The sequence below is a fragment of the Anopheles ziemanni genome, chromosome 3 (genome assembly GCF_943734765.1).
Source record: "Anopheles ziemanni chromosome 3, idAnoZiCoDA_A2_x.2, whole genome shotgun sequence".
Classification (NCBI taxonomy): Eukaryota; Metazoa; Arthropoda; class Insecta; order Diptera; family Culicidae; genus Anopheles; species Anopheles ziemanni.
Window position 1 is genome coordinate 76,919,865 of NC_080706.1, and position 27,902 is coordinate 76,947,766.

Sequence of the window (27,902 nt, forward strand, 5' to 3'; positions counted from 1 at the left end):
ATTTAACCTATTTTGATCTCAGCGAGAACAAGTTACAGACGTTAAACATATGCGAGTGGGATACCCCGAATTTAAATCTACTTAACTTGAACACAAATTTCCTGACCAGCCTTCCTACATGCTTGGAGGATCTTAAAAACCTAACATCCCTTCGGTTGGCATCAAACCGGATCACTTCTATGACCATAGAAAGCTTCGCAACAATGTGGAACCTGAGGCAGCTGCATCTCAACGGCAATAACATGACGGCCATCACCCTGAACAGTACTCGCTTTCCACCGCAAATTGATACGTTATAACTCAGAATGAATTTGTTGACAAACATAGACCTATCATTTATTCCAGTAAAAGGCACTTATATTGATGTGTCGCACAATTTGATCACCAGTTTCGATGTCAATGGAACGTCGCCGAATGTTACAAGCCTCCAAATGGCCTGCAACCCTATCGACTGTAGTTGGTACTCTGAGGAACAAAAAAAATCAGCGGTTTGTGAACGAGACCACGAGGTTTTGCAAAAGATCTGCATACACCCGAATTCACTTTCATTAGAAACCGGAATAATCATTAGATACCCATTCGTAAAAAGAGACTGCAGTCTGCCCTCGTATACAAGATACGAGAACCCGAAAAGGTATGCAATGCGGTTCCAAAATACCAGCTTGCTGCGTTGTTTTAGCCCAGACTTGGACAAACCAATCTAGGGCTTAGTTTTTATTTTAGCAGCCCAAAATCCCAAATGCCAGATAATTCATATTTAATAAAAATAGTTGCGTTATAAACGATTATACTCGATTAATACTACACAGTTGCCTAGCAACACAGCTGGTAGCCAAATTATTAAAGATAGATGAAGTTTATTATCATTATCCCATTTCAAGTGACTGTTTAAAATGCTATGAGGTTCCCTCGACAGTTCCGTGAACGTGAGTGCAAATTGTTATGACACACATGAAATTTCATTTCATTGAAATTATTCCTAATTAGAAAGTAAAGCTCTGCCAAGGAAGTCTTCCTGTAGCAATACTTTCCACGTAATGTGACAATGGGGATGTTCATCCGGCTAATGGTCTGCAATGTTGACGCGAAAATACTGGAATACATTAGGATGGATGCAGATAGTCGTTCTACATACAATCCTCCCCTATCATGCAACGACTATACCTGTCCAACAAGTGCAACACATACTTCCTCGAGACCAAACAAACAGGACTCCGGAAGATGGAGTTTAATATGAACGACAAACTGGAAGAGCCCCATTAAAGAGCTTCAAATTATCAGTAGTAGGCTGACCAGTGTAACTGCTACGCGCAAGCATGAAAAGAAACTGTCCAAAGTGGTTATGAGATATTCACTGATATAGTACATAGACTTTGCTATCTTCTGTGATCACGCCAAACTTTCGTGGATCGATTTTAGTCACAACAGGATACGATCATTTTGAAACAGTGAAACAGTAAAAGTATTAAAAGCAGTCTCCATAGTTGACATTGTTAACTTATCATCAACTAGACCACAACAAGTTATTTTCCGTATGTTTTAGCGAGTCGACCAATCATAGTATAGTAACACTAAACTGTTTAGTTCGTCTACTTGTCATGATCAACTTGTTGCACCTTTGAACTACAATTCCCGGTTGACAGACATTGACATTGTTGCTGGTACTATGTAGTTCCAGCGAGAGTCCCAGCAATCTGCCATGGAAAAACTTGCTGGTACTACATGACAGCTGCAAAAAATTTGAATTTTTGTCAACCGGGTATTGATATGACATAAAAATACAACCCGGTTGACAAAAATTCAAATTTTTTGCAGCTGTCATGCAGTACCAGCAAGTTTTTCCATTGCAGATTGCTGGGACTCTCGCTGGAACTACATAGTACCAGCAACAATGTCAATTTCTGTCAACCGGGAACGAGTCTACAAAATGTTTAAAGTGACTATGATTCTTGTAAAGGCTTTTAGAATATACACTGTTTCCGGCGTTCAGCAACACCAGCTTATTGTATGTTTAACTTGGCATTGATGACCGTTCACATTAAAAAATATTTTACACTGAATCTAAATATGATGTTTTTGTAAATTCTTTTGGATTCAACATAAGTTTGATTGCAGAATTATACCACACACCAAAACAACTTCAACAACCATTTGCTTCTGATATTATGTACAACGCAGCGCGTTGTCAAAAATTTGGTTCGAGCACTTTTTTGAACGCCAGAAATGCCTTCAATTTAAAAAAAAGAGACGTTGATTTTTTTTTTAAATTGATATGAAGTTAATCATTCAATTAACGATACCATGTTATTATTTATTGTTCGTGTTAAGCTGGTTTTCATTATTCGCGCTATTTTTTGTAATTTATTATTTCAATTGTTGACAATGGTGAAAAGGATGGATCGAATACTTCTAGAATCAATTTAACTCCTTCAATGTTTTTTCTTGTTTGGGGGTACTTTAACATCCGGCAACCGACGCGGTTCCTCCCGCGTTCCCCATTCCATGTCTCTCACCGCAGAGACCACTTTCTCTCTTCAAGGCTCCTGTAAACTTTTCGCCACGCACTTTCCAAGCGTTTTCGTTGGCCAGGCTCAGTCGGCGGCCCCTGGCCCTACGGGCCTTGCTCATACCCCCCGTGACATCCTCAGTTGCAACCTGCTGGATATCAGCGAGGGTGTTTGGTGTGGTGCCTAATAACGGGCACTTGCTGTATGCTGACGATGTAAAATTATTCCTTACCATATCCTCTCATTTCGACTTCTTACTCCTTCAAGAATCCCTCAACCGCTTTGCACATTCGATTGTTGTGTTATACTCATCAGTCGATCCGCTGGGGTGACCCACCACGACTACTGTATTGGTAGCGTAGCTTTATCGCGGGTGTCGGGTATCAAGGACCTTGGGGTGTGGCTGGACGTCAACTTGTCCTTCTGCGTGCAGATTGATGAAGTGGTACTCTAGGCCAACCGTACGCTGCGGCTTATTTCTCGCCTATCTTCGGAGGTGCGGGACCCGCGGTGCTTGCTGGCGCGTTACTGTTGCTGGGTCAGACCGATCCTCGAGTATGCTTCCGTGATATGGACCCCAACAGGTGTCATTGCCTTAGGACAGTTAGAGGGGGTGCAGATAACGTCGCATAAATAAGTGTAAATTTATAACGACCTAATACAGTTTCCCTATCATTGAAACGAGAATATTAGAACACTCGTTTCGTTGCCCGTGTAACGTCCGGATCGAACGCCGGCCGTCAAGCGTTGTATAAACCTTGTAAACCGCTTGTATGAACCTTGTAAACCGCATGTCCGGTCAATTGACAACTGTCAATCGGACCGCATGGTAAAGAATTGTCACTTGAATAAAGTTCTCTTCTGCATTGGCCACCGACGAGTACAGACGTGTTATACTAATCTTCCGTTCATCTTTTATGATTGCTGGCTTTGCCATTGCGATGTGCCTGTAAGCTTCGTATGTGAAGCCCTCCGCGCTTAATCAATCTTTTGTTCCGTGAGCTTCGTACGTGAAGCCGTCAGTGGCCGTTAGCCTTCTGGCCCATAAATCCGTTATAGTTCACGTTGAATATCAATCAACCAAATCGAGTAGTTTCTGCGTTGTCAAATTTGACATCGCGCTGCGGAACGCGGCCTGTGTGGCAGCGGCGATTGCCTACCCGGTTGACAAAAATTCAAATTTTTTGCAGCTGTCATGTAGTACCAGCAAGTTTTTCCATGGCAGATTGCTGGGACTCTTGCTGGAACTACATAGTACCAGCAACAATGTCAATTTCTGTCAACCGGGTACGTTCATACAGGCTTTGCCAGCCAACTTTGCCTCGAAAGTGGGTGATTTTGTCTCTAACGCACGTTATTTTGAAAAAGCTCTTCAACTGTTGTCTCTAAAGCAACTGGTTTTGAAATAGCTCATTGACAGTTGTCTCTAACTCATCTCATTTTGTCTCTAACTCATCGGACTGTGTCTCTAACGCATCTGGGTTGCCTCAAGCCGAAAAATAAGGAAAAACCGAGGTATTCAACTCGGCGGCATAAACGTACTTACTATGATTAATGTATGTCACTTGACAGTTAAGATAGTGCGTTTATGCCACCGAGTTGAACATCACAACGCAGACTTCTTAGGCAGCGCTCTGTGAACAGTCCAACAAACCAGACAAACACGACACTGTTCAAAGGGTGCTCTGCCAATTGTCGTGAAGAACTGTTACTCATCCCAGCAGCAAAGTAGCAGAATAAATAAGGTATTTGGTAATGGTGTACTGTTTCACCGTGGGATACAGCCCTGCACGACAAAATCAAACTGTTTTGTTCTGTGTCGTGTTTGCCTGACATGTTCGATGCAGGTTGACAGAGCACCTCCATATGATTGCATGGGTTTGTTCGTTTTTTTTTTGTCGTGTTTGTCGTGTTTGTCTTTTTCTATAGCTGACAGAGCGCTGCCTTAGTTAACACACGTATGCAGGCACGTATGAAAATTAAACGCAAAATTGTTAAAAAAAAACACATTTTTTTGTTCTTGGAATCTTACAATGTATCAAAACACAATTTGGTTTTTCCTTATATTATCCTTATAAATTCGAACGAATACTCTCCCTCCCGAGGGCTGCCTGATGTTCGCCGACGATGTTAAGTTTTATTTTCCTGTGTCCTCGTCCAATGATCCTCTTTCACTGCAACATTTTGCAGACGCCTTCTCGGCTTGGTGTACCGTCAACGGTCTGGTGCTATGCGTGGCGAAGTGTTGTGTCATCTCGTTTGGTCGCTCTCCCAACAAACTGGTGCACAACTACCACCTCAGTGGCCTGTCTCTTCCTCGAGTGACCGTAGTCAAGGATCTCGGGGTGTGGCTCGATGACCGGCTGACTTTCAGGTCGCATCTGCATTCAGTCGTCGCACGGGCCAGCAGGATGCTGGGACTCATCACCCGCATGTCATCAGAAATTTGCGACCCCCTATGCCTGAAGGCGTTGTACTGCTGCTGGGTTCGACCCATCCTCGACTACGCTTGCGTTGTCTGGTCTCCGGCGGGCGTCACAGCGATGGACAGATTGGACGGGGTGCTGAGGAAATTCACGTGTCTTGCCATTCGGCGATTCCTGAATGACCCTTCTGCTACCTTGCCTCCCTACTCGGTCCGGTGCCGCCTGCTGGGGCTGGTCAGTGTCAAGGACCGCCACAGCCATGCAAGCTCGTTACTGATTGCCAACATCCTCCACGGTCACATTGACTCTCCCGTCCTTCTCGCAGCCATTCCTTTTTATGTCCCGTCCCACAGGCTGCGGGTCCGACCTCCTTTACACATTCCCATACGCTGGTCTCTGTTTGCCCAGAATGACCCTTGGCTGCGCGCACTGTCGGACTTCAACGCCGTTGGTCACCTGTTCGATCACAACATGTCCTTTGTCAGTTTCCGTTCTCGCCTCTTATCCACTGTCTTCTAATCCCTTTCTTCGGTCCCTATCCCTTATTACTCCCTTCGCCTATGTTTGTCCATCCGTTGAAATTCTAAGCATTTCGGACTTTGTATGGCCTACATGGCAAACAATTTTACAATAAAAATAATAATCATAATAATAATAATACCTGAGAAAAGACCACAAACACCTTCAGCACTTGCCTCAATCAAGTTAAACCAAAACGAGCGACGCAATAGGGAAGAGTTTGAATTTAAACGCGGCTTATTTGTGATCCTCGATAGCATTATAATAGATCCTATTCCTAACTCTAATGATGCTCATGCTTATCGTTATGGCTTGTTTCGGGCATATAAAGGCGACGCATTCGCTATCCCGCAACCCAAAACGACCGTGGCAAATGTTACTGAAGAGTGATATTTTACAAATGGCGTTCGGATCTGTTTCCTTACAGTGGTGGTTAGGCTTGTGAACGTTTTCGTGCCATTTTCGAGCTCATTTGAACCATTTTGTTCTTCAATTGTAGCCTTTCGCTATTCTTTTCGATCGTAACGCCGCTCAACGCCATCAGCTTCAAATGTGACCAGCGGTCATGTGTGATTACAGAACTTCGAACCCCACAAGAAACCTTCCTCTATCGATACATTCCCGAGGACGTGGCAAGAGTGGCGTACGAGCGGCTAATGGTGCGCCATGTTGATGCAACCATACTGGAAGGCATCGGGGCAGGTCGAGCGAAACATGTTTCCATTGAGTCTGCACCGCAGATGCAACGCCTCAGCCTCTCCAGCAAGTGTAATATATACTTCCTCTATCTGCGAAGCACAGGTCTCCGTGAGATCGAGTTCGAAGAAAACCACAAACTCAAAGAGCTTAAAATTGTTGGCAGTAGTCTGGCGAGTGTAACTCCTACGATAAGGCTTTTAAAGAATCTGCGTGAACTACATATCTCGCACTCACTTATCCAACGATTGGATTTAACCATTTTCTGTGGGCATGAGAACATATCGGTGATTGATTTCAGTTTAAACAAGATACGTTCCATAACGAGCAACAGTACAGAATGTTGCACGACACCGACAAAGACGATAATTTTTACAGATAATATGATTGATTCGGTGGACTTGCAGGTGTTTGACGTCTTTTTTAACCTCTATAAAATTTCATTAGACAGCAACCACATATCAGCGCTGTTTGGACATCTTACTTCAAAAACCATCCGTATTTTACAACTGGCACACAACAGATTACAAACGTTAAACCTATGTGAGTGGGATACCCCAAACCTGAAAGAGCTTTTATTGTACGTCAACCTTCTGGCTTCTATCCCTCAATGCTTGGGAAATCTGAACAACCTTACCAAGCTCATGTTAGACAAAAATCATATCACTTCCGTAACCATAGAAAGCTTCGCAACCATGTGGAGTTTAACGCACCTGACGCTCTCCCTCAATAACATGACGTCCGTCATCCTGAACAGTACCCACTTCCCACCTCAATTGAAACGACTAGAACTCAATAGGAACTTGTTGACAAACCTTAACCTTTCATCTATTCCAGTAGAAAATTTTGAAATTTCTGTGGCGTCCAATTTGATCACCAGTTTCGATGTCAATGGAACGTCATCGAATGTTACATACCTCCAAATGGCCTGCAACCCGATCGACTGTACATGGTACTCTGAGAAACAAAAGGAATCAGCAGTTTGTGAACGAGACCATGACGTTGTCCACCCAACTTTTCATTCTGTCGAGAAGGAAATCGTTAGATATCCATTTGTGAAAAGAAACTGCATCCTTAAATATGTTGAATTAACTTCAAACACCCAGGAGCAGGAACGTAATAGAGGATCAATCACCAGCGTGCGACCTTATGTGAATTTCTAGGAAAAAAAAGTTGAGGGTTGTGTTTTGATTTGACGATTGTCCAAATTTAAGTTACTGAAATATTGAACCATTGTTGGACTTTTTCGATTACATGAAAATGGATAAACAATCAATTAATACAGACAATCTATTAACGAATTATGCTACGTTATTATTCTACATTATACATTTTATTGGTTTGTAGCTTAGAATTGCTCGAGAATTCTAGTTCTACTCCCCATAGGAAACTATCCGCGTAAATAAATGAGTAAGTATGATAAGTCCTTACCCAGTCACTTGAACACGCGGGTTTTGGATACTAAATTGGATATTACACATAGAAAAATTGGATATCCAATTGAGCCCCTAAACAATCGCTCAAATCAAGATTTTTGGGTGTCGCGGTCGAAGCGCGCCGCGTTATACACACACATGAGCACTTGCCATCACCCGATTTTTGCGGTGTTGCGGTGTGTTTAGGGTGATGCCCGATTGATGACGTCACAAACGCGTTGCATAAAAAAAAAAATCTGTGTCGTATTTTTTTTGCCCGTGTTCTCTCTCTCTTCGATTATTTCTCCTGCTTTGTACTTTAGCTCCGTGCTCCGTGCTGACTCAGAGAGTCTAGACAGCTGTCTGCTTCTCGTTTGCTCTAACACGCGCGGGTATATCGTGCCTGTGGGCCTGTGACGGTGGCGTGAAAGGAAGCGTCATATCCATATTATTCTAATTGATGTGCAAAGTGCAAAGTGATAACTCGAGTTTGTTTTCTGTGCGACGAAGACGAAACAACTTTTTACGGTGAAATTGTTCCTGAAAGAAGGCAAGTAGAATTGATTGTTGTTATTTGATGGTTTATATTTACCCATGGAACGAAGTGTTTTCCAGTTGTGCTATCGGCTGCTCTTCTGCATGACCGGTTGGTGATTCAATATAAATAACGAAATGTTTGAATGTAAGCATAGTTCAGTTTACACCTTCAAGTGCTACGCAATCTAATATCTAATAATTTTTCGAATCTAGTGCCATTCGATTCGTGCTTTCTTTTCCGCTTTGGTTAAAAAGTTTTCCGCATTTAAATTGACAATAATTTTACTAGAGCCAAAGTTTAAAAATTTTCGCTATACAGAACGAAAGAACGGTCGTTCTCAAATCCACCAATCATTTCGGATTTGTCACAGGTCGTTGACTTGTATCAGCTGATACCAGTGAATCCTAGCAGTGCATAGATACCAGATAGTAGAGTGAGAACGACTGCTCCTAACTCTCTCATCCTTATCAGGAGTTTCCCTCTAGCGGCAATTTGTTCGACTGGTCAACTGTCATCGAACCGTTCGTGATCGATCAAACAGCATCCAAGATCGATTAAGTTACATTATGAGGTTTTTATTATTATTTATTTATTCAAACCATGCTCTTATTATAGATAATTGCGTTCGAAATTACACATATCATTTCCATCATCATCACCATCAAACTATCATCAACTAACTGAAGCAATGGATCCACAAACGGGTATGAACATAAAAGTTATTTGTTATTCTTTTTAATATTTGTTTGTTTTACAGCCGTGTATATTAATGAGCAGAATGTTTCGGAAAATGATCAGCTTATGATCATAGAAATTCCATCGGGCAAGTTAAATTGCATAGCCGTTAGCACATAGTTCTGAGTATGTGTTTAATTTTAATTTGTTTTTTGCTATTTTAGACAATCCACAATCACTACAAAACCCGCGTACATTCCAACCGAGCTCATCTGCTAGTGAAGTTCGTAAGTAAAGAAATTTAAATTGATGTTGACTGCTATTTTTACTTTTGCATTCAATTGCTTTACCTACCTACACTTTGTGCTCTTCACAAAATCCAATTAGAATGGACTCAGGTGTTTCAATTAACAATATATTGTATTTATTTTGTCGTTGCAGCATATTCAAACAACGATACAACAATGCAAACGTTATTAAATCTGGTCAAATCTATATCTGACAAATTTGAAGAGAAGTTCACTAGACTAGAAAAGCAGAATAGAGAACTTCGACTTCAAAATGAGAGGCTCGAAGCAAAACTCGATTTAGTTCTGCGCAACACTGCGACTACCAATGTCACTTTGGACACGTTGGTGGCAGTAAGTCGGCCTAGAGAAGGCCTCATCCGTAAGGAGACGGATTTTCAATTTTCTCCTGTATCTAGTACAGAAGAACTTCTGCAGCTTGAAGACGACCTAAAGAACGTTCAATATAAAAGAAAACTGTTGGCTTGGTTGCAAAACCAAGTCACGCGCGCAGAACCTTCCAATCGTATGCACGATTCAATAGATATAATTTTTGCTAAGCCATTTTTTGCCAGCATTAATTGGTCGGGGGTCAGTAGGACACCTGGGCAAGCAAAGACAGGTTTAATTAATTTTAAAGAGGTGGTGAGTATTTTTAAGGAAATAGGGGGTAACGAGCATTTAATAGTAGATGACAAACACGTTGCTAGCTTTTTGATGAAGAAACTTCAACATGCTGCAGCCAGAGTGCATATAAAAGATTACAAGAGGACATCCTGTCATACTAATAGAGCATAAGAGGACAACATATACATGCCTATTGTTGATGTTTCGGAAACTTAGCTCAGTTGCAGCGCCCTTAAAAAATACAAAAAAAAAACTTTTTCATCGTTACTCTTTATTTTTTTTATTCTTGTAGTGTATGAATGAGAGGAAAAAAAACAACCTCGTCTAGCGTCGTTAAAGGCACAGCAATTAATTTACATTTAACTTCATTCCAAGTAATCTCATCCTGGGTTTCAGCCAATCTGCACGGTACTCCCTTATAAATGTTCAACATGCTTGAATCGAATGGCTCTGGAAGCTGGATGTCCAACATGGTAGAATCAATAAATATTGCTTTTTCAGGTAACTTATTGCACAATATTTTTAAAACACCATTCGAATCTCGTTCGTTGCTAGCTGAATGGAACTTCATAATATAATTACTTTTTGTTAAAAACCAACAGTTCCTTACATTATTTTGTAACAAAAAGTTGTGGCTAACACGAAAAGTAATAACTCCTGCATGTTCGCTGCAGCGAGGATTCGATGCCTCTGCCCTTTTCATATAAAAAGACATATGGAATTTATCTAGCTCTGATAAACGGTTTATGGTTTGTTCCAGATTTTTGTAGCCGCTCCGCAGTTGACGCTTGAGATGCTGTAGCTCATTCTCAAAAGGATAAGTGGATAGCGTTGGAAGCGGACCTAAACGAGCCACCTCTTCATACACATGTTGCAGGTTATGGACGTTGCTGCCTATATAACGCTCTCCATAGACATGGCTATATTGGGTGACAAATCTTTCGAGCATCTGTCCGGCAAGTGACCACATCGGACGGTATACACGCGAGGATAGAATTGTTACTGCACAAAATAACAACAAAAAATGCTGGTAACATTCTTGGGGGAGATGTTCTTTCAACACCACAATGCTTGCGTAGTGCAAAAACGAGGCAAACTCCGATCCTTTCCATTTCCCAGCATAAACAACAGGGCGCAGTGGGCGATGGATTTCAGCAGGGAGTTTAATATTGCCTAACGCCTTCGAAATCTGCGAACATTGCGAAGTTGACCAACGCACTTTGCCCAGCGATCCGTCACGCCACCCAATCAGCAAACGTTTCATGACCCCAAGATCTATCAGATGTAAACGATCTGCAACAATCACATCGTTGATGATATCAAAATCCTTAAGATCTAAAAGTGGTGATATCATTTTGCAGTGTTTCGGGTACGCATTTTCTCTGAATCCCTTGTCTGTTCGTTTTGGTGCACCTACTCCTGGAAACACAACCGTACGACCTTCTCTACTGTATTGTCCTTCTACAACACATTTCATACATCCTGCGTAGCCGGTATGCCCAACAGTACCTGAAAAAGGTAACAAAATAATAGAAAACAAGTTCGTATTTACCAACTAATACCATATTTAATTTTTACCTTTCACGAACGACCTGGCCGGAGTGTCGGCGATAATAGCTCGCAGTTTGACGAACAACTTTTTCCCGTTGATGATGATTCCGTGCTCAATGAGAAAATTAATTTCATCTACCAACGGACGCAGATATTGCTCAATATTTTCGGGTTTGGACAACCCATAAAAGATGCCCGCTGCCATCACTGGCACACGGGGTAGCTCATTAATATTGAATAATATCGGCCAATACTGCAAGGTGGTGCTTTTATGAAGGGGCAGGCCATCAATTGATACGTTCAACGACAGCTGACTGCAAGACGGTGTGGTTTTCCTGTCGTAATGAAAATCAAAATTAAACTAATTATCATAGCTTAAGAAAATATTTCATATGGTAAAATATTGAAGCATAATAAAAAAACTTACCAGAACTGGTTTATCAAACATTTTTGAATGCCTTTAAACCAAAACTGTCCTCCTCCGATATTGACAATCGCTGATGCTGGGTTGGGAGTTTTTTCTAATAGGGTCTCAGCAGTTGTTGGGAAACGCATTCCAGTTCTATTTAATATGCGCAGCACAAGGTTTATCGAATGCTTTGTTTGGCCTGTTGAAAGAGCCCAATACCTTACACAAACAAGCAGGGGCAACAAGTCAAAACTTTTATAGTCTTCTTCAGACCCAAAGCTCTCATCGTCACTCGATTCTAAATAATCCGTTAAGTTCGGATCTTCGGAATGAATGGATCCCTCTCCTTGATGCTCTTGTGGTTCAGACGGCAAATCGGTGCTATCCGAAGGATTAACGGCATGTAATTGTTGTGACACTGGAAAATAAAGCTTTAGCACTAATTCAATATTACAAAATCATTATTTCCACTCACTCAATCCACTTGATCCTGCTTCTTCATCGACTGGTAAATCCATCTTCAGGTACTTTGCGACCCTACGACTGAAATTGCCAGTTTTTTTCATTCTATCAAGATCGGACATTTTGGCACAATTAATTTTGCACTTTATAAACACTGGAAAACTTTGTTCACTTGTAATCAACGCAACTATCGTTTTAATTCTACCGCAAGTGACAACAAAAATCGTAGTAAACAAATGCAATGTGACGTCACTTCATAGTTTTGGCGCGAAGCCAAAGATGAGCAAAAGAGAAAACGAGCGCAAAAAAGACAGAAAGCGATTTAAAACGACAGACCCAGGGCAACGACCGCGGGGCATGAAGAATGGAGGAAACGAACGATGCAAGTTCGTGGGACCCAAAGGGGGGATGCGTGATGCAGGGAGTAAATTCATGCATGGCTCACGCATACACTCGCAGCTCGGTGCCGCGGCAGAAAGTGGTTGCATACCCTTGTGCGAGTGGAAGCAAGAGAGAAAGTGCAGATTTAGAGTGAGAGGTCCGAACAGTATCCGATTTTTGCGATTGGGTAACGGTCTATGATAAATTACGGTTTCTATGCCATCTAACAAGAAAAAAAGGTAGGAATTGCAAATTGCCAGCTGAAAGAAAAACGCAATTTATTTTTTTGACAAAACTGAAAAAAAATAATACCAAAACTTATTTTTTTTAGTTGAATACCATCACGTAGAAATAGCGCTTCATGTAACTAACTATAATTTAGACTTTTTGGTTACATTTGTAGCAGCTATTTGTTTTCTTCTGCCACAGCTCCCATAGCTGTTGTTGTATAGATAAAAACTCTAGGTTGCATCCCTTATAATAATTTTCCTTCCGAGGGTCAACCACGGCCCAACAAACACGTGCACGAACAAGAAAGTCGCAGGTGGATTCGATGTCGTTACTAAGTCAAAATAAGAAAAATGGACCTGCCAAGCAAAACCGACTAAAATTGAAAATGGAAAGTACCCTAAGTGTTTTTTGCTCCGCCATTGTTGTGACAGTTGGTTAAAAAAGTGTGACAAAAATTTCCAGCATACTTGTGGGAGATCTCCGCCAAAATCTGCGCGAAATAGGTAGTTGGTAATTCTAGATCACAGTATCCATCGTCTTGCGGATAGAAACTGCTCTTCTGTGTGAAATCATGGGATATAGATCCTTTTGCTCGCTGTGACTGCCGAAATTAAGTGTGTTGGTCTGCCTTATACCCAGCCTTCCTCCAGAACATATTTCGAACGCCTCAAATCTTTTTTCTTTTGATGAAACATACCAAATTTGCAGTTTTACCCCACTTTCTTCGCTGTTCGTGAGAAGTAAACAAAATTTTAACCAACTGTCAAAAATTTTTCCACGGTTTTCGGCTCGTTACATGGTATGCTGCGACCTGTCTGTTGATTGACTTTGTTCGCCATCAAAGGTTCGTCTCGTGTGACCGTACCTATTGTGGCATATTGTGTTGGTCGTTGAGCCGATACTGCGTCTTTCACGAATCATCACACACATAGAAGGATTCTGCAGTACAAACGAAAGAAAGAAGAAACCGACACGTGCGGAATAGTGAGCCGCAGAATGTGCAGCGAATGCGGCACGGATGGCATGGAGAGAGAAAGATGTGCACCGGCAATAGTCGCTTTTCTGTAACCTCAGGTAGCGACTAATCAATGTAGTGCTCTTGACTTCACGGAATTACAGTCGGTATCCGACTTACGCGGATAATGGGGACCAAAGAAATCCGCGTATCTCGAATATTGCTTGACACATAACCTATACTAAGGGTTAAGAGATCAAGTTCTTGTGCATATGTATAATAGAATACAAAAAAAAAATACTTTGTCCGTTAATATGAATGCAATGCAGACGAATTCGAATAAAATAGATTGCAATAAACGACATAAAAAGCGTAAGTTATGCAAATGTGTAATTTACATATTTATTAGTGTGGTTGTACATCTCAGGAATTTACATCGATGTAATAAACCCAATCTACTGTCAAATTTTGAAAACCGCGTATCTCCGAATCCGCGTATGTCGAGTACCGCGTATGTCGGATATCTACTGTATTTTGTTTGTGTTTGAGTGGATTTTTCCTATTAGCCGAATCAATGCCCAATGTGACTTATCATGCGTAGCAGGAGTTTAATGCTTTAAATGTACTAAGAAGTCGATTGTTTGGATGTAATCTGTACTTGAACACCAAATAATACCGAACATTAGTAGCCTGCGAATTTTTTATTTAACAATCAGTTTAGGTACGATAATGCTAATGATACTAGATGATAATACTAATGATGCAATTCATTTTTACCGGCGCTTCATGCTCTACAAAAGCATCCCTACAAACAATTTGAATGAACTCAGGCCTGCCCCCGTGTATCGGAGTGGGACGCAGTGACTTACTGATGCTCTGTCGCATTCGCGCTGCAGGGCCGACAATTTTCGACCCGCCCGCGAGCATAGCTTGTATGAAGAGTGAGCGAAACTTGTATGAACCGCGAGAGGTTTAAATCCCTCGCTCTTGGTTGAGCGCATGTTTTGCTGCGCTAGCGATCGCTAACGATCCATGTCCATGTGGTCCATCCAAATGTGTACTGCTAGATATATACAGCCTTTTCCGGCTTTTTATTCCAAAGTCCCATCAAAACACTAACAAGTAGCAGGTTTCATCTGACAAGTTGCGCTCTATAATGGCAACAACGCATCATCTATGGCATGGCAACATTACCGTTCTGCATAGCCACATTCAATATCTAACATGTTTCATTGACGCCGTCCACTGATACACTACTCCCCAGCCTGGCTCTGTAACTGTTAGAGCCACCGACGAGCAGGTTCTTTGTTTTCGTCGTATTGATCATCAATCCAATCCTTGCGGCCTCACATACCGTCCTATTGTTCCGCCCGATGATGTCGATGTCATCCGCGAAGCCGAGGAATTGGAGAGAGCGGGTGAAAATCGTGCCACGGATGTCGAAGCCCGCGCTCCTCATGACACCTTCCAGAGCGATGTTGAAAAGAAGGCAGGAGAGTCCATCACCTTGCCTCAGAAAATCCTCATCTTCACCTCACACAGCATGTCCTCCAATGTGGCCTCTAGTGGGCCGGCTGTCGTGGCTGGGCCAATCTGATCTTTACCTATCTTATTGTGCGGCGTGAACGCCTGGAATACTGGCCTCCTCGTGGTGCCGCAGTCGGAACGGACCTTCTAAGGTATCTTTAATCCTGGTTTTATCTAGCCCTCTGGTATGTTCAGCCTCTCCGGAGGTTAGGATGGATCCTATGTCAACGGACAGGACCGTGAAGACGTAGGAAGTGTTTCGGAAGGGATTCACTCTCCTGGAAGATTCACGAAAAGTCGCAGAAGTCGCGGTCTGGTGACCAGTGCTTTGCTGGTCCCAGGGCACTGAGACCAAGACTTTTGTGCGAGCCACGAGTGGACGTCTGGCTACGAAGGATTGTGGCACCGTCGAGCTTGCTCCGGTTCACTCTCCTGGGGTTGCTGGTTAGAGACGAGTAGAATGGACCTGCCAACCATTGAAAATCTTCTGACCATCAGCAGAACAAAAGGGTCGCACGTGGCACAAGCGGGCACGCTGAGTGCAGGTACGCAAGTGCAAAGAGTGGAAGAGGACGAGTCTGGTTATGGCTAGAGGAAGGCTAGAGGAAGGAGTACGAGATGCGAACTCTCGTCAAAAAAAAAAAAAAAATGTGGCCTCTAGCAACCGAACCAGCTTCTCAGGGAAGCTGTGCTGCCGCATAGCTCCGTAGGCCGCGTATGGTATCGTAGGCCGCCTTGAAGTCAATGAAGAGGTGGGATCTGAATGTTCTCAGCACTTCTGAAATATCTGCCATGGAGTGAAGGTGGATTTACCTCTAACAAATCTAGCTGGGTAGCTGCCGACAACATTTGTAAAACAGTATTTGGGATAGCATTTTGTAGGCAGCATTGAGGACTGTGTTTGCTTGAAAGTTATCACAGTCCATTTTATCACTTCCAGTCCTCCGGTATCCTTTCGTGGCCCAGATTTTCACAAATACCTGGTTCATACTGACGGCAAGCTCTACCGCATCAATCTTGAACAGTCGTAGCTCCAGCCGGTCACTGCCAGCTAATTTATTCTGTTTCTGCTGCTTGATGGCACTAGTGACTTCGTCCAAGGATGGTGGGAGCACATCGTCATCAACCTCTTGGCTAATGTGCTGCTCGATACTGCCTGCACTGCTACTGGGTTCTCCTAATTCCGCCCGTTGAAGTAGCTCTTCCACCTTTCGATCACCTCTCACTCGTTCGTGAGGATGTGGCCCTCGTTGTCTCAGCACATTGCGACGTTTGGCGTGGCGGCAAGCCGATGACGCAATGTGTTGAGACACCGCAGAGCTTATGCCGTAGCTTCACCATGACCTGGAAATGGTTCGAGTCAACGTTTGCGCCGCTGTACGTGCGTACGTCGATGATGTTTAAGAAGTGCCTTCCGTCCATTAGAACGAGGTCTATTTTGGAACTATGTGAGTTGTGGTGATCTCCAGTTGTAGCTGAAACGAGGTTTGTGCTGGAAGAAGGTGCAACGAAAGTTGAATGTGAAGTTTATGAGCAGGTTATTGGTTGCTGAATGATAAATGGCGAATCCCATTGCTGCTTCCATTTTCCCAAGCGCAGGACATGGTGGCGTCTCAGTGGAATAGCCATTGATGTCAATATGCGAAATGCAATGCTCTACATCGTGTGCATCGAAAGGACGCAGATACTTTTGAAGGATCATCCGCTACGTAAGCTATAAACGACTGCAGTGTGTAGATTTGAATGAAACTGAACCTGATAACGTTCAGGGTTGAAGCTGTTTGCTTTCGTTGAGAGCTTAAGACATAGCACAATCGACTGATAACGACATGATAATTCATACGTAAGGTAATACATACAATTCAATCGGTTTTATTCAACAATATCATTCAATTTGTTGCAGGAACATTCAAAAATCATTTGTTTTTTGTTTGTTATATATATTAATTGAACCGAACGATACTACTGAAATAAATGTACGCTTCTAATCAACAATTGCTCCCAAAAGATGCAAGAATCTCTGTTCGAATGAGTGAAACATTGTTTTAAATATTAAACAGGATTAAATATTCCATGCTCTATGCTGCGCATCTTCGTTATGTTTTCTTCTATAAACAAGCTATATGACTTTCAGTTAACCAAAACTAACACATGCAAAAATACTACACACACCTTCAATACTTGTCTCAATTAAGATAAACCAAAACAACACATAAAATTTAAACATGGCTCATTTATGATACTCGATAGGATTATAATAGTCGTTATTGCTAATGATGTTCATGCTTATCGTTACGGCTTGTTTCTGGCATATAAAAGCAACGCATTAACTATCCCACAATCCAAAACCCAAAACGATCCTGACAAACGTAACTGAAGAGTGATATTTTATAAATGGCTGTCAAATCTATTTCCTTACACTGGTAGATAGGCTTGTGAACGTTTTTGTGCCATTTTCGAGCTCATTTGAAACATTTTGTTCTTCAATTGTAGCCTGTCGCTGTTCTTTACGATCGTAACGCCGCTCAACGCCATCAGCTTCAAATGCGACCAGCGGCTATGTGGAATTACAGAACTTCGCACTCCGCAAGAAACCTTCCTCTATCGATACATTCCCGAGGATGTGGTAAGAGTGGTGTACTGGCGGCTGATGGTGCACCATGTTGATGCGACCATACTGGAAGGCATCGGGACAGGTCGAGCGAAACATGTTTCCATTGAGTCTGCACCGCAGATGCAACGCCTCAGCCTCTCCAGCAAGTGTAATATATACTTCCTCTATCTGCGAAGCACAGGTCTCCGTGAGATCGAGTTCGAAGAAAACCACAAACTCAAAGAGCTTAAAATTATCGGTAGCAGTTTAGCGAGTGTAACTCCTACGATAAGGCTTTTAAAGAATCTTCGTAAACTACAAATCTCGCGGTCACTTATCCAACGACTGGATTTAACCATCTTCTGTGGGCAAAAGAACATGTCGAAAGTTGATTTCAGTTTAAACAAGATACGTTCCATTACGAGCAACAGTACAGAATCTTGCACGACGCCAACAAAGTGGATATATTTGTCACATAATATGATTAATTCAGTGGACTTGCAGGTGTTTGACACCTTCTTTAACGTCCATGAACTTCAATTACACTTCAACCAAATCGCGGCATTGTCTGGACATCTTACTTCAAAAACTATCCGTATTTTAAAACTGGCAAACAACAGATTACAAACGTTAAACATATGTGAGTGGGATACCCCAAACCTGGAAGAGCTCATATTGTACGACAACCTTCTGGCATCCCTTCCGCAATGCTTGGGAAATTTAAACAACCTTAACGACCTCGTATTGGACGCAAATCATATCACTTCCGTTGCCATAGAAAGCTTCGCAACCATGTGGAGTTTAACGCACCTGTCGCTCGTCAACAACAACATGGCAACTGTCATTCTGAACAGTACCCACTTCCCACCTAAATTGAAACGACTAAATCTCGATAGGAACTTATTGACAAATCTTAACCTTTCGTCCATTCCAGTAGAAAATTTTAGAATTACTGTAGAGTACAATTTGATCACCAGCTTCGATGTCAATGGAACGTCATCGAATGTCACAAAACTCCTAATGGCCTGCAACCCGATCGACTGTACATGGTACACTGAGGAGCAAAAGAAATCAGCTGTTTGTGAACGAGACCATGAGGTGGTCCATCCAACTTTAAATTCAGTTGAGACGTTAGACGTTTCAGTGGATATCGTTAGATACTCATTCGTGAAAAGAAATTGCAACCTGGAATCGCAACGAATATCTTCGGACACCGAGATGCAGGAACTCAATTTAAGGTTAATCACTAGCGTACGACCTTATGTGAATTTCTAGGAAAGAAAAGTCGAGGATTGTGTGTTGTTTTCACGAATTGTGCAAATTTTAAATGCTGAAATATTGAACCATTTTTTACTTTTCGATTACATTAAAATGGATACACATTCAATTAATGCACTAGGATACAGACTATCTAGTACCAAATTTTTCTACGTTGTTATACTACAATAAACATTAAATTGGTCTGTAGCTTAGGATTTCCCGGGACACCCAAGCAGTAATGCGGGGTATAAAACGGGTTCATTCGGTGCCGTGGGATCGACTCACCGTAAAATACACTCATATGTAAAAGTATAAAAAAGACGTGGTGATATTCAGCCATCAAAATACGCTGATTGCAATCACACTCTTGCATTATTGATCTCCTATCGTTTATCTCTGTCTTGATTCATATTTTGCCACAGACAAGAAGGTGAGCTTAAGAAAGCTGTGAAAAGAACTGTAAAAAAAGATGTAGGAATTGCAAAATGCCAGTTGAGAGACCAACGCAATTTGCCTTCTTGACAAAAACTGAAAGAAGAATGCATCAATGTAAAAACTTACTTTTTAAAAGCTCATAGTAAGTAGAAGTAGCGATTCAGATAATAAAAATTAAGTAAGACTTTCTTCGAAACTCCCTTCCAACGAACCGCTTGAAGTGCTACTAGCCGAAGGCTCGAAGCCGCAGGCTCTCACTTCCTCTGCGAGTATTCTGGTACTCCCTCGTGAGGTAAGAGACCTACACCGAGTTTCCAATCGTAGTCCTTTTTCAGTTGCGTGGGTCTGGCATGATTGGTTCAAATCGGTATTTCTTCATGAAGACTGTTCGTTGCAGCGATACAGGGGGTGGCTTGTAAGGCCTCCTGTCTCGTCGGTGGAACAACGCTTCCTATCTGTTTCACGTCCCGTAGGATACCAGGACAGAGTGTACAGCCGCCCCTAACATGGGGTATAGACCCTGGTTCGCGCCGCTTCTAACATAGAGAACAGACGCTTAGGGATGAACTACTAGCAGGTAGCAGTCAAGGACAGCCAAGAAGGAGAGGATATTATTGATAGGCTATTATTATTTATAGGTAGATAGTTAGGAATAGATTATAGTGTTAAATAGTGTTAGTGAAAGGTACCGTAAGTAGATAGATATAAAAGGACCGAGCAAGCAGTCAAAATCCTCGTCTCTCCATTTAACTTCAGAAAGAAAACCATAGGCTAAACGGACTAGTGAAAATAAACAACGGCCAACACCGTGCAAGACAACTTTACATTTGAGAACAAACCAAGATTTAGTACAATAACCAAGTACAGACCAGCCTCGGTTTTCGTCACCAAACGGGACTTTGACGGCGACGAAAACCGAGGCTAGCGGACTAAAGTTCTTCCGTTTATAATACCTACTCAAGACACAGAACAAACGTTGGTTGTGTACACAGAACAAACGTTGTGTGTTCTTCTCGTCAGAATTTTCAGTGGTTGATATGAAGGTGTTCTTCAAACTATAACAAAGTTTGTGTGTTTTATCATCAAATCAATGGCCATCAACCGTTTTATATTCCGTTTTACTTCTTTGGTTTCCATGCCGTGTAGGTTTACAATAATACATTCAGTGCTTCAATTGGAAGATGTTTTTGATTGAGCGAAGAAGTCTGAGCAGAAAACCTGCACCACTCGTTTATGAGTCGATGTTTGGATCTTCTGTCTTACAAAATGCATTGAATCATAAGTAAACAACAAAGCACGCTACTATAAACCGGCTTCGAACGATTTGTCAAACGACGAAAACCGAGGCCGACGAAAACCGGGGCCAGCCTGTACATGATTTGGGCCATTTTGATGTTGCTGCAGACCTCCCCGTTAGCCTACTTTTACTATTCCGGGGTTAAGAAATATTCTCATGATTCTACAAATCGTATCCGTATCAACATAATGTTCATATGGTTTACTGTGTCAGTTCAATGTACCTGTTGTCTTTTTTCTTGAAGAGTAGACGACGAGTATTCCTTGCAAAACCACCAAAACACCACCTCGTCAACGACATGCTTAAATACTTAAATTAGGTGAGTTACACTTTAGTGTACTCTAACGTTCTCACTTGTAACGCGAGTTAGTCTAAAGTCTAACATCTGAGAGACATTTGAAAAAACAATCCAGCTAAACAAAAAATATACGAAAATATTGATACGTAACGGAAAATTCAAACCACGAAATGAAACACCCACCTCTACAATCAATTCTTTGAACAAACGAGCTCACAAAAAGCTCGGAAAAATGACTGCCGCTAAAAGGTGCGGCAAACGGTCTAATAGGTGCGGCCAACGCGGAAAGCGTGCTCCCATTATCTTAGAAGGGTCTGCCATCTTCTTAATGCTTTGGAGGGAATCGCTGAACGACGCTCGCGTTATCTTAATAGCTCTGGCGTTCGTATTAATATTTTGGACGATGCCACTAAAAGCCTTGACCAACGCGCTAAACTGTGGTAAAAGGTGTAAAAGAAGATGCCATTACGTTTAAAATGTAAAAAAGCACTTAATGGGTCAAAATATTACTAATACTTTTTTTACATTTGTTACAGCTATTTGTTGTGTTTTACCTTAGCTGCCATAGCTAGTGTTGTGTCAAGTAACTCGTTTGAGCGAACAGAGTCAAGCTACATTGCTCAATTTGGCGATCAGAGTGAGCCACCTAGCTAATACAAGTGTTGTATCGACGTAGCTCTGCAGAATACTTAGGTGGCTTACCGACTCAAATGGCCCACCTACTTAGGTGATTCACTTACTGCACTGGTAGCTCATCTACTCAGGTGACTACCGCCTCAGGTTGATCAGCAAACTCAGTTGCACTGATGGCTTAGTAAACTCCTCTGCTGCTGTGCTGGTAGAACAGAAAACTTAGTTGGGCTCTGTGATTTAGAAAACTCAGTTACACTGGTGAGAAAAACCCTACTGAGTTTGCTGAGCCACTGGCAAAACTGAGTTTACTGAGAACCACTTTACCACTAACAGATCTGAGTAGGTGAGGCACCTGATTAGATGAGCTACCTGAGCAGTATATGAGCCACCAGAGTACCAGTATGTTTCAGAACTACCGAAGATTTTGATGCAAGTAAGTAACTCACTGCTCAGTGGCTACCCAACACTAACCATAGCTACTGTTATATTGATTAATGCTCCAGGTTGCATCACCGGAAGTTGCTTGGGTGTAATTTGTTCTTAAATGCCAAATAAGAGCAACAATTATTAGCCTGGTATTTGTTTTTTATTTAACAATAAGAGTAAATGAGAATTCGCTTAATTTGAGACAAACAATTTGATTACAATAGCACTAGACGATACTAATGATGTAAATGCATTTTTATCGGCGCTTCACTGCACTATAAAAGCATTGACATCATTCATCTACCACCGATACGTAGACATCTAGTGGACCCGAACGTAGTTAGTTTTACATTAGGTGAATGATGATTGGATCTGTTTTCTTACCGTGGTCTGTGCTTTGTGAACTTTTTGTTACGTGTTGTATTACAACTAACTAGAATTATTCTCCTCTACAATTTCAGCCTGTTACTGTGCTTCACGATCGTAACGCATCTCGAAGCCGTCAGCCTCAAATGCGACCATGGGATGTGCGTGATTACAAATCTGCGAACCACCGCCGAAACCTACCATTATAGATACATTCCCGATGACTTAATAATTATTGCGTTTGTTCGCCTATTGGTAAGTCATGTTGATGCGAGGATACTAGAAGGCATCGGGGTGGGTCCAGCGAAACGCGTCTACATACATCCTTCTGCAGCGGTGCAACGACTCAGCCTCTCCGGGAAGTGTAACATTTACTTCCTTCAGATTAAACGTACAGGTTTGCGAACGATGGAGTTTGAGGAGAACGATAAGCTTAGGGAACTAAAAATCGTCAACAGTAGTCTAACGAGTGTAACTCCTACGATTCGACTGCTGAAGAATCTATACAAGCTAGAGATTATTGAATCACATATACATCTTTTGGACTTCGCCATATTCTGTGGACTCGCGAAACTATCATCAATTATTTTAACCAGAAACCAGATCACTTCTATATCAAACGACTATAACAAACCCAACAACTTCAACAAGACTTACATCAATTTTTCATACAACCTGATTCATTCGGTCGACTTGGGGCTATTTCGAGCTTTCTCTAATATCGCTGGAGCAGCTAACCAAATCGCGCTTCTGTCCGGAAATCTGATATCAGATTATTTAACCTATTTTGATCTCAGCGAGAACAAGTTACAGGCGTTAAACATATGCGAGTGGGATACTCCTAATTTAAATTTCCTTAACATAAACACCAATCTCCTGACCAGTCTTCCTACATGCTTGGAGAATCTTAAAAATTTAACATCGCTTTGGTTGGCGTCTAATCGGATCACTTCTGTGACCATAGAAAGCTTCGCAACAATGTGGAACCTGAGGCAGCTGCATCTCAACGCCAATAACATGACGGCCATCACCCTGAACAGTACCCGCTTTCCACCGCAAATTGATACGATACTACTCAAAATGAATTTGTTGACAAACATAGACCTACCATTTGTTCTAGTAAAAGGTACTTATATTGATGTGTCGCACAATTTGATCACCAGTTTCGATGTCAATGGAACGTCGCCGAATGTCACAAGCCTCCAAATGGCCTGCAACCCGATCGACTGTACGTGGTACACTGAGGAACAAAAAAAATCAGCGGTTTGTGAACGAGACCATGAGGTTTTGCAAAAGATCTGCATACACCCGAATTCACTTTCATTAGAAACCGGAATAATCATTAGATACCCATTCGTAAAAAGAGACTGCAGTCTGCCCTCGTATACAAGATACGAGAACCCGAAAAGGTATGCAATGCGGTTCCAAAATACCAGCTTGCTGCGTTGTTTTAGCCCAGACTTGGACAAACCAATCTAGGGCTTAGTTTTTATTTTAGCAGCCCAAAATGCCAGATAATGCATATTTAATAAAAATAATTGCGTTATAAACGATTATACTCGATTAATACTACACAGTTGCCTAGCAACACAGCTGGTAGCCAAATTATTAAAGATAGATGAAGTTTATTATCATTATCCCATTTCAAGTGACTGTTTAAAATGCTATGAGGTTCCCTCGACAGTTCCGTGAACGTGAGTGCAAATTGTTATGACACACATGAAATTTCATTTCATTGAAATTATTCCTAATTATAAAGTAAAGCTCTGCCAAGGAAGTCTTCCTGTAGCAATACTTTCCACGTAATGTGACAATGGTGATGTTCATCCGGCTAATGGTCTGCAATGTTGACGCGAAAATACTGGAATACATTAGGATGGATGCAGATAGTCGTGTCTACATACAATCCTCCCCTATCATGCAACGACTACACCTGTCCAACAAGTGCAACACATACTTTCTCGAGACCAAACAAAAAGGACTCCGGGAGATGGCGGTTAATACGAACGACAAACTGGAAGAGCCCCATTAAAGAGCTTCAAATTATCAGTAGTATGCTGAGCAGAAGAAACTGTCCAAAGTGGTTATGAGTTATTCACTGATATAGTACATAGACTTTGCTATCTTCTGTGATCACGCCAAACTTTCGTGGATCGATTTTATTCGCAACAGGATACGATCATTTTGAAAGAGTGACAACGACGCCAGCACCATCAACATTGCTAGGTTCGATTTATCGAGCAATCTGATCGATTCGGTGGATTTAAAAGTATTAAAAGCAATCTCCATAGTTGACATTGTTAACTTATCATCAACTAGACCACAACAAGTTATTTTCCGTACGTTTTAGCGAGTCGACCATTCATAGTATAGTAACACTAAGCTGTTTAGTTCGTCTACTTGTCATGATCAACTTGTTGCACCTTTGAACTACAATTGCTTTCACTCAATTGTATTTAGTTTAACAATTATTAGATCTGCTTCATAGGTCGGAATAATAATGTCGAAATGGTCCTTTTTTACTATAGTTTCCACTCGTGAACACAGAAAGATATTTTTTTGTTTTGTTAGAATCGATAGTCACTTTGCCGGAAAATAAAACAAAGCAAAGCGGAAATCTGCAGACACAGTTTCATTCAAAGTGTGTAATAGGAGGGAAATGAAACGTTGTCGTGATTATGGAAACAATTTTTTCGAACATTGCATTTACTCATGGGAAAGGTGGTGCTTCAACGTGATGAAAATAACCAACGCAGAATAAAATTAATAATAAAACTACATCCATAAGGGCAGGCCCTGTAGCCTGGGCCTGTAAACGGGCCCTGTTACCGGGCCCGGTAAACGGGCAGTGTAATTGGGCCGTGTAAACGGACACTGTAACCGGGCCCTGTAAAAGGATCCTGAAATTGGGTCCTGTAAACTGGCCCTGTAAACGGGCCGTGTTACCAGGCTCCGTAAACGGGTCCAGTAAACGGGTCCTGTTATCGGGCCCTGTTACCGGGCCCTGTTACCGGGTCCTGTAACTGGGTTCTATAACTGGGAAGTATAACCGGGCCGTTTTACCTAAAGTGAAATACAAAAATTATCTGGTATAATTTTTTAATTACAGCCTGGCATTTGCTTCTATACCATTATGCGGCCTCTGAAGGCGTTTAGTTGAAAGTGCAAAAACAGTAATTGCGTGACGATAAGCCTTGACCGAGCAAAGCTGACCGAACCTAAATATGAAAACCAAAGATTAGTAAACTGTTGATATGACATAAAAATACAACGAATCTACAAAATGTTTTAAGTGACTATGATTATTGTAAAGGCTTTTAGAATATACACTGTTTCCGGCGTTCAGCAACAGCAGCTTATTGTATGTTTAACTTGGCGTTGATGACCGTTCACATTAAACAATATTTTACACTGAATCTAAATATGATGTTTTTGTAAATTCTTATGGATTCAACATAAGTTTGATTGCAAAATTATACCACACGCCAAAACAACTTCAACATCACTTGGGAACCATTTGCATGTGCTGTAGTGTGTTATGAAAGATTCAAAGAAAACAAAATTTCTGAAGTACTAACCAATTTTTAGCATTAGCTACGTTTATAAACAAGTTATTGGTGTAAACATTTCGTTGGAACTTGACTACACTACTTAGGTATAACGTCAAGCTGCATGTTTTATTGGATACAATTTGTGATCGATACAAATTTCATAGGAACCAGTACGCTTCTTGCATCCCATGAGTCGGCATATGGATTGCTTAGAAATCCAGAAAACTAATCAATGACATCATGGTCCAATGCTGATTTTTTCCAAGAGGAAATGGTTCAAGGATTCTGGTAAGATGCAAAGACTGTCGGAACCAAACGGGCCAAGTAATTCGATACACTCACAATAAAAGCGAATTACCGAGGGAGCCTTTATTCGTAGGCAATGAAATAACATTCCCGGGAATCATTATCATCCGATTATGAGTATTTCAACAGGTTCGAATGGTAATGACGCAGCGCAGACTATTCGTTGAATTAAGAGACGGACGTTTCCCAAAGCAACAATTAAATCAAAATTGCGAAGACTTTACAAAAGCGAACGTGATAGCTCTGACTTTTTCTACAATGTAGATTTGTTTCTAAGAGAAAATGGTACATGATGAAAATAGTTAAAGTTGATTTTAAAGTCTCTTAGCAGCCACATCTAATACCAAAGATAATCTACGGCATTGACTAATACCAATATCTGGGAGCTTTATCACAGTTGTGGCTTATGAGCAATAAAAACTAATTTTACCAATGGTAGGTATTGTAACCCGTCTATCTGTCTTATTCGAATTTCATTTGGATTCGTAGTTCTGGTGTCAGCATTTAACGATTCTGTCATGAACACCCTTGAGCTGGTTACCCTCACTTATCATACTTTTGTACAGAATTGATGCAACAACCCGATAAGCAATCTATTGACGTTTACGATTGTGCCAGATTTAAAATCGGTCGAGGGGTCGACTCCCGCAGTGAGATAAGCTTGATGCGCGAATTAACCGTCAAGTCGTATTCAGTTAGGAAATATCCACCGGAACCTGACGGGGTCGCAACGGACGTAAATGTTCCAGAGGTTTTAAATCACCCGGTCCCGATGACACTCTCGAGTGCACAAACCGGTTCTACGGCTGAGGCCTATTCCGGGGTAAATGGCTGCCAACGGTCGCGGAGATACCAAGCCGACCGTTCGGTCAGCGGGCCAGTCACAGGATTCTTCAAAGATTAATATTTTTACCTCCGTATCTAACCTGAAAACGGAGTCCGTTACACTCGAACCCGTAGATTTGGCCGGGTTCTTGTTCAGATCAAACCCTTCGCCTAGGAAGGGGAACTAAATCGTCCCCAATCTTTCAACTCCAATCGGGCCCTTAGGCATCAGGAACAGTTCACCCGAGGTCAGATGGGGTTGAATTCTTTGACCCCTGGAAACCCCTCGCGACATCCGACCGGAAGGTTGTCTTGAGGATGTCTTGTGATGTGCTTGAAAGGACGAAAAGATGCACCGACACTCACACCACCAACCAAGAGGGATTCCTTATTTCGCTGAAAAGTTCGTTACTTCAACGGAAATCCACACTGATTTTTTGTTTCTTCACGATTTTTCCTTTTTTTCATCTGGTTTTTTACCACAGTGCCGATCCTTGAACTTAAATGGTACTTTCGCCATTTTTAAAAACGGAACTAAGGCGCTTAGCTGGCGGTTTTAAAGTCCACCCAGATGGGCACCAGCGAAGCATGACTTTTCAATCGTGCTCAAGCTGACTCGCGCCGTGAAATCGATGTCCTGGAGTGGCTTTGTGTATGTGTGACCCCCATACACAGCGTCCACCGTTAGAAAAACCGCCATCCCCTG

At 41.8% G+C, this 27,902-nt stretch overlaps 1 protein-coding gene across 1 annotated transcript; it reads right to left on the minus strand.

Annotated features, from left to right (window-relative positions):
• Positions 1–355: 355 nt before the first annotated feature.
• On the minus strand, positions 356–12,234 carry LOC131285520 (uncharacterized). The gene is made up of 5 exons (XM_058314378.1): positions 12,126–12,234; positions 11,870–12,068; positions 11,269–11,576; positions 10,534–11,199; positions 356–465 (listed from the first exon to the last, which is right to left on the minus strand). Exons 1-5 carry the CDS (start codon positions 12,232–12,234, stop codon positions 356–358), a joined length of 1,392 nt encoding a protein of 463 aa, XP_058170361.1.
• Between the last annotated feature and the right edge of the window lie 15,668 nt (positions 12,235–27,902).

Coding starts and splice junctions, on each gene's coding strand:
- LOC131285520 (XM_058314378.1), bottom strand. CDS start 12,234: ATGTCCGATCTTGATAGAATGAAAAAAACTGGCAATTTCAGTCGTAGG. Junction 12,069..12,125: donor AGCAGGATCAAGTGGATTGA/GTGAGTGGAAAT, acceptor TTTATTTTCCAG/TGTCACAACAATTACATGCC. Junction 11,200..11,268: donor GGCCAGGTCGTTCGTGAAAG/GTAAAAATTAAA, acceptor TACCTTTTTCAG/GTACTGTTGGGCATACCGGC.